General features: G+C 44.9%; 1 protein-coding gene across 1 annotated transcript in view; it reads right to left on the reverse strand.

Annotated features, from left to right (window-relative positions):
• SPTBN5 (spectrin beta, non-erythrocytic 5) overlaps positions 1-14,588 on the reverse strand; it is a 134,995-nt gene that overhangs the window by 110,417 nt on the left and 9,990 nt on the right. The window contains exons 7-14 of the mRNA XM_034769645.1: positions 12,956-13,162; positions 6,835-7,047; positions 5,707-5,859; positions 5,082-5,212; positions 3,227-3,478; positions 2,588-2,875; positions 1,560-1,803; positions 384-523 (exon numbers count right to left, since the gene is read on the reverse strand). Coding sequence (XP_034625536.1) covers positions 384-523; positions 1,560-1,803; positions 2,588-2,875; positions 3,227-3,478; positions 5,082-5,212; positions 5,707-5,859; positions 6,835-7,047; positions 12,956-13,162 — 1,628 coding nt within the window. The remainder of the gene's footprint in view (positions 1-383; positions 524-1,559; positions 1,804-2,587; positions 2,876-3,226; positions 3,479-5,081; positions 5,213-5,706; positions 5,860-6,834; positions 7,048-12,955; positions 13,163-14,588) is intronic.

Raw genomic sequence — 14,588 nt, forward strand, 5'->3', positions numbered from 1 at the left:
CTTATTGGCATATGTAGTATAAAATGCAAGGAGAAAAACTGGAGTATTCTCCATTATTGTACCAAAAATGGCACTCTGAACTGAAAGTGTTACCCTTGTCATTAGAGTACAGGAAATGCATATCTTTGCAATACCGGCTTCATTCTCTCCAGGTTAAGAAGAAGCATGGAAGGAAATGAGAGAATTCATCCTTTTCCACCCAAATTAGAACACCACAGCTTGTGGACTGATGGGATTTGGTATGAATGCTGGCTCAAATTGGATCTTCTGTTTCACTCTGACGACACTTCATGATGGTTTGTAAAAGTTAAATGTCTTCAGTGGAGTCAATCTCTTGCCTTCCTCCTCTTTCGTACCTAGAATGTAAATGGCTCTGAACTCACATGCAAGAAGCGAAGTGCCTGTTCTCCACTAGGTTCTCCCCATGCTCATTCATCACTTCAGCCCGTTGCTTCAACGCCATCAGCAGTCGTTCAAAATCCTCATGCCGCTTGAGAAGGGTGTGAACAGCATCCACGTGGTCCTGGAGTGGAGGGAAGAAAACTTGATAAAGTCTCACCTCTGTAATATGGCTCCCTCTGTGACAGTGAAGGAGATGGTATTATTTCTGCCTTTGTGCGGGTCTTTATTCTCCATCTTCCCCCCATGAAGCAAGTATATACTGTAGATTTTCCACATCATTGAGGACCTTCGGAGCTTTGAACAAGTGAGCAGCGGTGCCTTGCTTGATCCCTTATCTCTCATGTTTTCTCCTGTCCCAAGATTCTATCCTCATCTTTTAATCGCAGTGGCATGGTGCCACCCTGGTGTAAGCACTATATTATAGGGCTTCCACTTTCACACACTCTTAAAATAACCTTTATATTGAACACTCCAACAGCTATTTTAGATCCATCTGTTTACCTGGCATTTGGTTACCCACAAACTGCAGCAAACCAGTCTCTGAGTGATATGAGGAAGCTACACTTTAGATTCTAACAGTACTAGTACCAGCTCTATCATCCAATCTAAGGGTAAGTCTCCAACAGGTGTTAATAGTACTTATATCCTCTTTCCCAGCCTCTCCCCGTTGGAGGTGAGATCATTACATAGTTTCCCCTGGCTGACTGCTGTTGAGTATTGCTGTGGAATGTACCAATTACTTCCTTGCTAATATTCTACTGACTGCAACAGCACGCTAATGGATAATGGCAGTATACAAGTAGAAGGAACTGTGGAGAAAGCACGGTGAAAAGGTTAACCAGAGCATTCTACCCCAACTGCACAAACACACTTCTGGGTCACAACTGCAGCTTCTTGGTTTTGTGTCTTTTAGCAGTTATGAGCCTGCTTCTCATTTAAAGAAATGAGTAAATGAGAACCAGGCCCTGTGTGTGCAGCTTCTGAATGTTAACACATCACTGTTACAAAAAAGCTGCAACCAATCTAGAAATTCTCAGTTTTGAGCCAGAGGAGAGAGATTGCCATTGAATCTCTGTTTTCACTGAGTCATTGTGGGTCAAGACTGTTCTGGATGGGGAGTGGGAGCAGGAGACAACAAGGGCTGTTCGGATACATACCCCAAAGTCATCTACTCGTAGAAAAGCCTCATGACTGGAGAGGGTTGCATTGATGTGATCTGCTTCCCTATTGAACTTCTGCAATTCCAAGCTGTCTTGGAGCTTCTTCTTCCGCTGCTCCCACATCTCCTCCAGCTCACTGCTTTCTTGGGTAAGCCTCTCCATGGTCTGGCGCACATCCTGGGTCCTATTGCTGGGCTGACCATACATTACCTTCTGCCCCAGCTCTTCTAGCTGCATAAACCTGCCCAGAGTCACAAGGAAAGAGGACAAGTTACTGTAGGAGGAGACTTGAGCTTGGTGTTCTCCTGGCAAAGCACAAAGAATAATAAACTTCCTTCTCCTATAACTTCCCCATATTTCTCTCTCTCTCTAATGCTGCTCTATTCCTTTCTTTCTTGGTGGCAGAACTGCAGTTACCCATTGCTTTCCCTATTAACATCCTCTTCACTTACAGTCTGCCAGGAAGTGCAGGGGTTGGCTGCTCAGGGTTGTACATCTGAGGTGGCCAGGAGTTTGCTCTCTTGGCTTGAGAGCCCAAGAAAACAGATGGCCAGACATTACATGGGACAGGAAGAGTCGCTGGTTTTTTATAAAGTGAGAGATGGGGCTGGTGGCCTGAGAGTCTGGCAGGCCTGGCTCATAAAAATACAGGAGAGGGGAGAACCCAGGGTAAGTGATTGGATTGCTCCGGCAGAAGTGACCTGGAAAGGAAAAGAGGTCTGAAGACTTTAAATAGAGAGTTTTCTTCCTTGCTGAGCATCAGGGTGAGGTAGAAGACAACTATTGCAGTCAGACATTGGGTTAGCAGACACTTTCATTTGATATGGGGAAATTAACTGGGTTATGTGCACAGTCAGTTTTTATTTTCTTCATGCTAAATTTTATATGCACTTAAATAAATCCCAAGCACCATTTTCACACCAAGTTTATGTTTCCAGATCTGTTTTCTGGGTATGCTCCTGGTATCCCTGGTGCTGCAGCTGCAGTACCTCACCCTCCTTCTTCACCCTCAAAACAAACTCTACCTGTCCTTCTGAGTGCGAATTTCCTTCAGAAGGTCCTGATGTTCCTTCAGCAACTGCTCTGCGGAAGCCACATCCATGCCCATCTCCTCACTGCCCAGCTTCTCCCTGATGCCATCTGCCCACAGCAGGAGTCTGCGGCTGTCCTGCAGGAAAGCCTGTTGATCCTGTGCCAACTCCAGGGTTGTCTCCCTCTCTTTAGTCTGTGACTTGAGTGTGGCCAGCAGCTTCTCCATATTCTCCACTTGCTGTTTGATGGCCCTGCTCTCTGCAGGGTTGGTGTCCTTAATCCTACACAAGGAAACCAAACAACATCCTTGATTTAGTTTCAGAGACAACTTTAGCCTTATAGCTTGACCCAGCTGACACTAAAGTCAATGGGACTGGGTTGTTAGAGGTTCCTCCCAAAAAGAAGGTCAGTTAGGGCACTTAATGTTTTTTATCAGCAGTAAACAGCATAGACATAGTGATCATAGAGTCCTCCAGGAAATTCATCCTGTCAAAAGACTTTAGCACTAGAGGCTGACTTAAGGCACGTGTAAATCAGCCGTTCACAACTATATATACACTCTATACACTTCGCTTCAAATATGAAACTAGATCACTAGGCAAAAATATAGATACAAATGGCTGATTTCTTACGATTTGGCCACACTCTTCAGGTATTCAATTTTCCTCTCCAGCACCAGGACCTCCCTGTCAAAGGCAGACAGCTTGCGCCGATCTGCTTCCAGTACGGCAGGTGTGTTTCCAGGTTCCACACCCTTGATATGGACCAGCTTGTCTTGTAGTAGCCCTCTGGTGCTCTCGCAGTCCTGGAGGAATGTCCTCACATCAGCCACCCCAATCAGCTCTGCACCCTTTTCCTCCTTCAGAGTTTCCAGGCGCTCCCATCTAGGAATGAAAAAACAACTGCAACAGCTATATCTAGACACTGAAATCACAGTGTCTTTGTCTATGGGGGAAAAATAGATTTCCAGTGGATTTGTTGCACGCACAATAAAAATCACTTATGGTAAAACTCATCTCTGTGCCAGGGGGCGGAGACAAGCTCTGTGCTCTCTTTATATACCAAAGCAATCTTCAAAATACGACTGTATTGGCACTTAAAGGGGGCATAGGACTAGTGCTCAGCCTCTACACATGGATGAATTTCCCTTCTAAGTAGGTATCCCTCTCCCGCACCCAGTGCAAGTCGCTATCACACTGTTGACTTTATGCAAATAAAGAAAAACGATCAAAATAAGGACCCAATTGTGCCTTGACATTTTTGACCATGGTTGGAGCTGCCAAGAGTCCATAGAAAAACAAAGAGTTTTTTATAGTTACAATTTTCAAACCTGAATGCCTTAGGAGGACATCCTAACCTCTGCCTCTGGGTGCGCAAATCCGCACTTAGCCATGCAGCACAGGCTGAACCAAACTGCAGAGCCCATTGTGACATTTGACTATCCCATGATGTGCTTGCTTTTACTTTAAATATAATGAAAACAGGCTTATTCCTGTCAGTCTGATGCTTGTATCACAGCACAAGGGATGCAAGGAAACTTCCACCCCTTCTCCTTCCCGTGCAAGGGTCAGGCACCTCCCCTGATGCCCAGATGGGAGTGTGCTGCAGCACCCTATGGACGGTACAGAATTCAGACCCACCTCCCCTCTTGGCTCCCTGAAGCTCGGGCGGGGATAAGGACTTATGAGGAATTTTTCCCACTGGACCACGAACAAAAAGCCCTCAGATCCCAAAGCATCAGCTCATGTACAAAATGAGTGTGTCCATGACTTGGCAATAGTTCTTGTGAATTATATTTTTTCCCCATATCTCCAGCCAGTAACGGTTGGGACAATAAGATCCAATTTTCAAACAGGGACACGTAAACAGAATGGCCCCATCCCCTATGTAGACACTCAAATCAGCATTTATGTGCATACAATAGGCACATATATGCCGAAGTGATGACTACATATGGCCAAGTGATGATTAAGGTGTCCAGTGTGCAAGATGCTCTCAAATGGAAAAGTGAGTTCCTTGCCTGCCTGTAGAAACTGTTTGTTCTTTTCAATAACTGATTGCCAAGGGCAGAGGATAGACTTTCCATTACAACTGTCATAATACCATAAATCCCGCCGTCAGTCCATGTAGACCAGCCCCTGCTTCTTTTCTTATCACTATCCTAATTTTGTTAGAACATCTCCAGCAGGTGTGCATTAAGCTGTGATGCAAAGAATTCTAGTGATTTTGATTCCATCGCTTCTTAGCAAATGGTTCTATTTAGAGCTGGTTAAGTTATAAATAAGAGAGATTCTACATCTCCAGTTTGGTAAAAGCTTCCCCAGTGAAGTAAATGGAAACTGCAGTGACAAACAACAACTTTCCATAGACAACCCTCTATCTTCACATCTCAGGTCAGTTGTTTGTGCCAAAACATATCAGACTGGTATTTTCTCCAGGATCGTTTATGCAGGGCATGATTCCCCATTCTATCAGAAGCACCTTTACCTCCTATTGAGCTCTTTAAGGTGGGCTTGGATCTCATTCTGTTTGCTGGGACTGCTCTTTGCAAACTTATCTGCTAGGCATTTGATCTCTCCCAGCTGGATTTTCCCAGCAGCCATTTCCACTAGAAAGCTCTAAAACAGAAAAAAAATAGAGGGACAATGTATGGAGTGAAGAACTCAAAACTCACCACCTCTATGCAAATAGTGCTCCACAAGCTGTTGTATTCACTCATCTTCTATTTGTATATCTACTATGCTTTTATATCCAATTTATTTCTTTTCTCTCTGTTCATTCAGCTATCTCTTAACAGAATACACTTCCCTATGTGGTTTTCCCCCTTAGCCCATTGATACATAATAAAACTTATTCTGGTATAATATACATCCCATCCCACCCCACTGACACATGGACAACTTATTCTGGTATAAATCTGCAGTTATATAATCACACCTTAGCTTTCACTGAAAAAGCTTTCCTGTGTAGACAAAACCCTATGGATTAAAATTCAATTAACAAAAAGAAGGTTGAAAGCAACTTATTTGGAGTCCTTCTTTGCTCACATAAATCCATTCCCCCATGGTCAGTTTGCTTTACAAGTTATCTACACCGAGTGGAGATGAGGTACCTCATATTTCTGCTGTGTGACCTCCACATTGTCTGCTCCAGGCTGAAGGGTACGGAAAATTTTCTCCTTATCTTCCATCCAAGACTGAAACTCTTCACAGGAGCTGTAGAAGCGGTACAATCGGATCATCTCCTCCAGACCTTTCTTCCTGTGCTGTAAAACAGATGGAGAATCAAATATTGTGGTATGCAGGCCTTTTGCAGAAAGAGATCCCCATGGCTAAAGAACTAAAGCATATAGATTAACCTGACAGGTTGGTGGCAGTTCTCCCTGCTAACACACAGTGAACACAAATTGGCATCTTGAGCCTGGAATACTTGTTCCTGGGACAACAGGAATTGGGAGTATCAGAGAACTGATGCTCACAACATGTTGATAAGCAGAAAGTTTAGTAGTGGTGTGTGCTGGCTGACTGAAGATACAAATCAACACTACAAAGGGAGCATTACCTCTTTAATCCTAGGCATGTGTATAAGCACTGGTTGCAGGAAAAATAGGAATTGGAGGGTTCACACGGCAGCTTTTGGAGCGGGACCCCTTGGAGGTTGAGGATACAGCGGAATAAAGGGAAAAACTAATGGTCTTTTGTGAACATCTGTATTAAAGTTTCCAGCCTTTGCCACTACAGCCACAAGACTTGGGGTTAACCTCTAATGTTTGTCCAACCTAGGAGAGGGTCTCCTGCTGTAACAGGCAAATTCCAGTAAAGCCAAGGGGATGCAGAAGAAAGATACTCTCCAAAATATATAAGAACTGGGAGGAAAATCTGATGATTACAGAAATTAATTTGTGATTCTCACATAATGATGTACAAGCCAGACTGGATAAAAGCTGAACCAAATGCACACAAAGCTTAAATGAAACTTCTGACTGTTTTGAAGGTAACCCATGATTCGTTTCTCTTCTACTGCTAACGTGATATGGGTCAAAATCAGAAAAGCACCACACAATTTAGCACAGCCAGCAGTCTTTTCGGGGGCTGCATAGTTCAGGATTGCAGCACATTGTCAGAGCTGAGCAAGGGAAGCTAACACAACACCTGCCTACACTTTGCATGATGCTAGACCCCACTATTAATCTCCAAGACAGGCTACACACACACACAAAGTATTGAAAGAGGTACAATACCTTAGCCATGGTCTGAAGATTCTCATAAAGCAAGTTTATTTCATTCTGGGTCCTCCAGATGTTCTCTGGAACAAAGTGAGGATCTGAATCAGGTGGATTAGAAAATCCAATTTCCGGGGTTCCCCAGCGCACAGAGCGGCTTGACGGTAGTTTAGCAATCCTCTGGGGTAGGCTACTCTGGACCTGAGACTTCACCACTGGCACTGATATCACCTGTTAAAACAAAATACAACAGAATCAGTCTGTGACACTATGGATAATTGGAGCCCCTAATCTTAAGGATAAATTAAAGGACTAAATTTTCAAAATGATCTGCCTGACTCAAAGTGTTAGATATTGTAATTTACAAATGCACCTTTGTGATGTATTGAACACTGTGCTACAATTGTGATCTATCACTTTAACTTCTCAGGAATTTTCATGGTCCTGCTTGCAGGCAGGGGGCTGTGTAGGGAAGTGAGGGTTCAGAATCAGTCTGCAGAGAGCCAGCCTAGAGTAAGCAGGGGTGAGTTATGCCTCTCTGTTGAAATGAACACCCTGCTTTGTCATCACACTCTGTTTGGGGGTTCTTGTGTGTTATCTATCATTCTGAATTCTAAGAAATGAAATAATGTTGCATGGCAATCTACCAGCAAGAGTATTTTATGCTTTTATCTCACGTCTCTATGCATATACCATGAATATAACTGCAGGGGACCAGATCATGGGCGGTTTAGCCTAGCAGTCACAGCTGCGCTTGTGTCCACAAGTCAAGGATGGCCACGAGGAAGTAGCTGGCAAGCAGGGATCAGAATAATTTATAGTGACAGGATCAATAGCCAAGAGTCAGGGTCAGAATCAGGCTGGGGTTGCTGGCTGGAGATCAGAAAGTGAGGTGAGGTTTGGAGTCGCAGCAAGGCAGAAGTCTGCTGGGTTGCCCAGACAATTTTATGGGGCATCCTCCAGGATTAAATAGTGAGCATGGGCCAATCAAAAGGCTGCAGAGTACTGTCACACTGGATCCTTTGCGCGGTACTTCCTGCAGTGCCTAATCTCCATCATGCTCTTTGGATGGGGTTCTACATGGCATCCGGGTGGCAATCCTAGGGTCCACAGACCCAGGTTCTAGTCCCATAGATCTTTACATTGCCCCTCCCTTTTGGAGGGCACCCTTCCTTCATGTTGGTACTTGGATGGTCTTGAAGAAATCTTTTTACCAGGTCAGGGGCATGGACATGGGGAGCAGGTTCCCAGGAGCACAATTCAGGACCCAGTCAATGAGGTAGTACAGTCCCCCCTCTGCAGTTTAGAGCTGAGGACACGGCAGACTATATATTCCTTGTGCCCTTGGACCTGGACTCGTGGCGGGGACTGGTTGGGAACAGTTCTGTGTGTAATGCTTCAGGAGGGAAACATGGAAAATGGGATGTATCTTAAGGGAGTGAGAGAGCTGCAATTTGAATACTGACAAAACCCAGACTGGTCCAAGCTACTGGTGGTTTAGTTTGTGGGGTGGCCTGTTCATACAGAGGAGTTTAGCTGCAAGCCAGACTTTTTGGCACACTGTGAGAGCTGGGCTTTCCTGGTACGGATGGTCTGCCTACTCATTGTAGTGCTTTTTCGCATCATGGAGGTGGTCCTTAAGGTCTTCCAGAATATGATGAATTCACAGAATCCAGTTGGAGGCTGCTGGGTTCTGGGAGGTTGCTAGCAAGACAAGGTGGAAGCTAGCATGAAACCTGTAATTTGCAAAAAAGAGACTCTGCCCCATGGAGGCATGGTCAGTGTTGTTGTATGACAACTTGTCATAAGGCAGGAGGAAGAACCTCTTGTCTTGATGGTAGTTAACAAAGCACCTTAGGTATTGCTGTAGTACTTGGTTCACCCTCTCTGTCTGCCCATCTGTCTGGGGGCAGTAAGCAGAGGAGGTAAAAGTGCAAATGTCCAGTAATTGGAGTGCTTCACACCAAAAGTATGAGACAAACTGTGAGCCTTGGTCTGAGGTGATATGGTCCGGAAGCCCATGAAAAAGGATAACATGTATCACTAGGAGTTGAGCGGTTGTTTCGGCAGAGGGCAGGCAGTCACAGGGGATGAAGTGGGCCATTTTGGGCAACACAAGTCATGATCACTGTGTGGCCATCGGAGTCTGGGAAGTCTGCTATGAAATCTAGGGTGATTGAGGCCCAGGGTCTAGGTGGGATCTCCAGGGGTACTAAAGTGCCAAGGTGCTCAGAATGGGGTGTCTTAGTGCATGCACAAGGTCACAAGAGTCAACATAGTCCTGGGGGCTACTGGAAGAAATGGGGAGCCATGCAGAAAATCTTAAGGTGGCCAAAATGGCCCACCATTGATTGTCACGGCAGAGATGAAACACTTCTAACCAGGGGCACTCTGGTGGAATGGATATAAGCCCATCAAGATATGTGAACTCATCCTGTGTGGAATATTGCATTTTGGTTCTGGCTCCCATTTGCTCAGGTTGTTTCATCACCTTCTGGGCTAACAGATCACCTCGCGAAGTGGATCAGATTAGATGAATCAGGTTTTGGTGTATGGCGGCACCAAGGAAGTTGTGAGGTTTAAGGAGAGAGGGTGGTTTTTGGTTGCATTCTTTACCTTCATGGTATTATTCTGCCTTTCAGGATAAGGCATTGACTTTCCCATTACTGATTCCCAGGTGATGTTGAGATTGAACCAAGAGAAGAATAATAGCCACCTGAGATATCTTTGGTTCAAGGCTCAAGCTTACACAGATATTCAAGGTTCTTATGGTCAGAAGAGACTTGAACTGGTTGTCGAGCTCCCTCAAGGTTATGGCACCACTCTTTGAAGGCTGATTTAATTGTGAGCAGTTCTTTATCTAATATTTCATCATTCTGTTCAGTGGGGTCAAAAGGTACATTTTCCATTTTCACATACAGGCTGTGCTTCTGTAGTCTTTCCAGGATGGAACGAACATGGTAACAATGCTGATCAGGGTTCTCTGAAAACAGACATAGGTCATCAAGATAGATGACTATATACTGGTCCAGGATGTCTCTAAATACGTTGTTCACAAAGTGTTGAAAGGTCGCGGGAGCTTTGGTCAGACTAAATGGCATTACTAAATATTCAAAGTGCCCATAGTGGGTTCAAAAGACAGTCTTCCATTCATCTCCTGCCCGAATGTGCATTAGGTTGTAAGTCCCCACCACTCCACTGAGGTCCAGTTTGGTGAAAATTTGCTCGAGGTTCAGCTGATCCCCATATCTGGGGTCGGGAAGGAATTTTCCTCCAGGGTAGATTGGCAGAGGTCCTGGAGGTTTTTCGCCTTCCTCCGCAGCATGGGGCAGGGGTCGCTTGCTGGAGGATTCTCAGCGACTTGAAGTCTTTAAATAATGATTTGGGGACTTCAACAGCTAAGTCAAGGGAGAGAATTCTTCCAGGAGTGGGTGGATCAGGTTTTGTGGCCCGCATCATGCGGGAGGTCAGACTAGATGATCATAATCGTCCCTTCTGACCTTAGAGTCTATGAGTGTCGGATTGAGCCTTTGGGCTTTTACTTGATGTACACATGAAGGGCTGCCAGCTCTGGCTCTGACACTGCATAGATCCATCCATAAGAGGCCTTCGCCCTGGGCTGCAGGTCTATGGGGAGCTGTAGTGCCAATGCGGAGGTAGCATGTCCACATTTTTCTTTTCAAAAATGTCCACAGAATCCTAATACTTATCAGTGAGATGGGAACTCAGGCTTAGGAATGGTTCCTTCTGGTCACCATTGTCTGTGGTTCTCCCACAGGTGCCATCACTTCTGGTCATCTGCAGGAGCCTGGGACCAGAGGTTTGGGGCTCACCCTTCAGCAGTGTTCAGAGGGAAACTGGTCCTTTTTTTTCACCAGAGCATAGAAAGGTCAGGCTGGTCCAGTTGGGTGATGTTGAGAATTAGAGGAAGTGTGGAAAATGAATCACGTTGAATTTAATACATCTCCATATCCCTGGAGTACAGCCTCTAGGGGTACTGTTTCCTGTGTCAAATCTATCATTTCTATGAGAACTGACCTAGGCATTAAACAGAGGAGTTTTTGTAGGGTTTGAGTGGTTTCAACATCTATTGAATTATCAGAGCTCCTGTACCAATCAGGGCCACTGAGGGGGAACTAGTTTGGCCCCATCCATCGTACATAACAGTATCTGTACTTGGAAATGTGGGCAGGAACTGCATGTCCAAGATTGGGTTTCCCTTGAGGGGTTGGGGGTAGTTCTGGAGCATAGTGCCCCGGGATGCCCAGGCTGGCTCCTCCATACAGCCTGGGTTCACTCATTTCTTGATTCCTTGCTGGTTGAGGTCCGCAATTGGCAAAAGGTAAGAGCACGTGCTGGTGCTCTGCAATAAAAGCATAAGTTATTGTGCAGTCACCGTTCCTTTTCTTCCAGGGTCAAGCTTTGCAGACCAGACCAACCTGTACTGGTTTGTGGGTAGGCACTGGAGTGTTCAGCCCAGTGTCTGGGTGAGGTGGCACCATGGTTCACCTCTTCTTTTCCTTTCGCTTATGCAGCTGCTTGTTGAGATGGAGACAGAGGTCAATAAAAGCACTCACACTGTTGGGGTCTCAGTGCAGACTAGCTCATCCTTTACCTCCTCACTAAGTTCACACTGTAACAGGTGCAGTTGGGCCACCACATTCCACTCAACATCAGCCGCAAGTCACCGGAACTGGGCAGCATATGAGGCAGCCGGCCCTTGCCCTAGCTGGAGCTTTCGTAGTGCAGCTTCCATTCAGTGAGTGCAATGAGGGTAATTGAAAATGGCAGAAAACACCCACAGACAGGCATTTCAGTCAGTTAACACCAGGCTGTCCTGCTCTAGCAGTGGGGAGGCCCAGGCCCTAACAACCTGTCAGTGTATTTTCAATAGCTAGACACTTGCAGATGCAAAGACTACTAAGCACCTAAGAGAGAGAACAAAGCGGGCAGACCCAAGGGGCAAACCACCTACTTAAGAGTACAAGTGAATTTCAAAAGTGTCAGGACACAAATTACATTCCTAAACTTAATCAAGGGATTTGCATATTTAGGACTACAATTCCCTGTCAATAATGTAATAATTAATTTAGAGGCCAGATAACTATATTGATTAAAAACAAATGTTTTCAGAACTTGAATGGGAGCACCATGTGCAGCCAAGCACTAGAGGTTCACTTTTATGGTCCTTAAATTATTGAACCAGCAAACAATCAACTGTTAAAAAAAGAAAATCAGCATGTTTGTATTTGCCTTCACTGATCAACATATGTGGGCTTCTGAACTTACATGCTCCCTCTAATAACAAGTAATTCAGGAACAAAAAGGGAGGGTCACAAAACGGTGTTCCCAGCTCTTACTACTAATTGCAGTTGCAACAGTTGCTTATCTTGCATAGCTCATTGTCATAGAGAGAGTGTTCGGAGATAAAGAAACCTGAAGGGTAACAATCAAGATTATGGCCAAAATAGTGAATGTGGGATTCAGACCACAGCTGAAGATCAAATGAGTTTAACAAGACAAATCAAGAAGCAGAGGAATCAAACATGAAAACTGAATTCACACAGGATGATTACAGAAATCTCAGGTGAGAGGATTAAAGTAAGTGAAATATTGGAGTCTGGGGAAAAGAAGGAAGGGAGGCAGTGGTTGGTGTATAATGGCCCTTTGGAAGGAGAGTTGGAATCAGTAGGAAGTAAATAATAAGGTGGGGAGGAGTAGGAGATTTGTGAGAGCTAGGAAAGAGGTGTGATGTGGATGAGCCAGTCTTGGTGCTAAAGGACCAAAAACTGTATTTCTAGGATTCCATCAGTGACAGCCAGGGGGCTGGGCCCTGACTCATGTTTAATTAAGAGAGTGGATTGAATCTAGGCTCTTCTGTTTGGCAGGGAATTCCAACATTTCAAAAAACTTTGTTTTCATTCCAATTCGGAATGAAAAGTCATTTTGATCTGGAAAATCAAAATATTCCATTCCAAAAAGATTGAAGCATCTTGACCTTATCTACATGCTTTTTTCAGTGAAGTTTTGTCAACATTAACACATTTTCACAAAATGTTTCAATTTCACCAAATTTCCAACCAGCTCTAATAAATAAAAACAAAGGGAAGTAGAGGGACACAGCCTCATATCCACGTACCGCAGATGGAGCCTGCTTTGCTACAGTACGAGCTTGTTCTTCCAGGCGCCTCATCTCCAAGCAGTAGCCAGTGATCTCCTTCTCCAGTCGCAAGTGGCGGTGTAGCAAGGCTTCTGCGCTGGACTCATCCTTCCCATAATCCTTACTGGCCAGGAGGGGCTGCCGCTCCCGTAGCCAGGAGTCTGCTTCATCAATGTCAGCAAAGTACTGAAGGGAACACAGGTGGGGAGAATGTTTAATCAAACAGCCCTAAGAGATATACATCCAACAGTCCATCCCCTGGCAAATGGTCAACAGGGCAGTAATTGCATCAGATAACTGTGAGGCTAATCATAACACATACACAGGTCATATAAGCAGGACCATTACTCATCAGGTGGCTCTTTCTTTAGAAACTCCAATTATATTTCAGCATCACACTTAGCACCAATATGGTTCACAGGATCACAATTAAATAAATTAGTCCCAAATATTCCCTCCATAAATCTTATTAGCCAGTTTCCAAGTCAATCACTCAGTAGTCAGACTTTGTCACTTAACAGAATCCATAATACATAGCATACTTTCAGACTGTAGGGATGGCCTACAATTTCAACAACAGATGTTTTTCCACAAAAGTTAAAGATAGATCATGAGGATACAGATTAAGTTTGTGTAATAGAAAGCAGCCTTCACAAATTGCAATTCTTGGGAAAAGTTTGAGTGCAATCTTATACAGCTGTAATTGTAAAAAGACATTAAATTATACAAATAATTTAAACTACTCCCTCCCCAAAGCTGGGGGAGAGACAAAGCTATAATAGTGTTAAAACAGCTAGAAACAGGAAATAATTCAGTGTTTGTCAAACCAAAGAGAACAAAATTTGTTAAGGAAGGAAATGTTCAAGCTTCTGTGTGAATATGGCATGGAATGAAAAGGACAAGGAAAACATTATTACTGGGTAATCTGAGATACTATAGTGTGATTGGTAAATGATGGTTTTATATAGGGTTACCATATTTCAGCAAGCAAAAAAGAAGATGGGAGGAGCCCCGCCCTAGCCCCGCCCCTGCCCCTCCCACTTCCCGCCCCCCCAGAACCCCCAACCCTCCCCCCGTTCCTTGTCCCCTGACTGCCCCCTCCTGGGACCCCTGCCCCTAACTGCCCCCCAGGACTCCACCCCCTATCTAAGCCTCCCTGCCTCTTGTCCCCTGACTGCCCCAACCCTTATCCACACCCCCACCCCCAGACAGACCCCTGGGACTCCCACACCCCATCCAACCACTCCCCACCCCCTGACAGCCCCCCCCCCGAACTCCCAACCCATCTAAACCCCTCTGCTCCCTGTCCCCTGACAGCCCCCCCCCAGAACTCCCAACCCATCTAAACCCCTCTGCTTGTTGAAATATGGTAACCCTACTAGTAGCCTCGGGTGCAATTGGGGTGCGTTGAATAAAAATAAGGGGGCGGTGGAAGCATAAAGAAAGAAGAGAATATAAGAAAATTTTGAAAAACCGTTTGTACATGTTTCATCTGTTGTGTAACATAGAGTTAAAGTTGTAGTGATTACTTTATTTTCCAAATAAATTCACAAATTATAACCGATCAGGTGTCAAGTCCGCCAACAGCTCTTAACAAGCAAGTGTTGGCAGG

The sequence above is a fragment of the Trachemys scripta genome, chromosome 4, assembly GCF_013100865.1.
Source record: "Trachemys scripta elegans isolate TJP31775 chromosome 4, CAS_Tse_1.0, whole genome shotgun sequence".
NCBI lineage: Eukaryota > Metazoa > Chordata > Testudines > Emydidae > Trachemys > Trachemys scripta.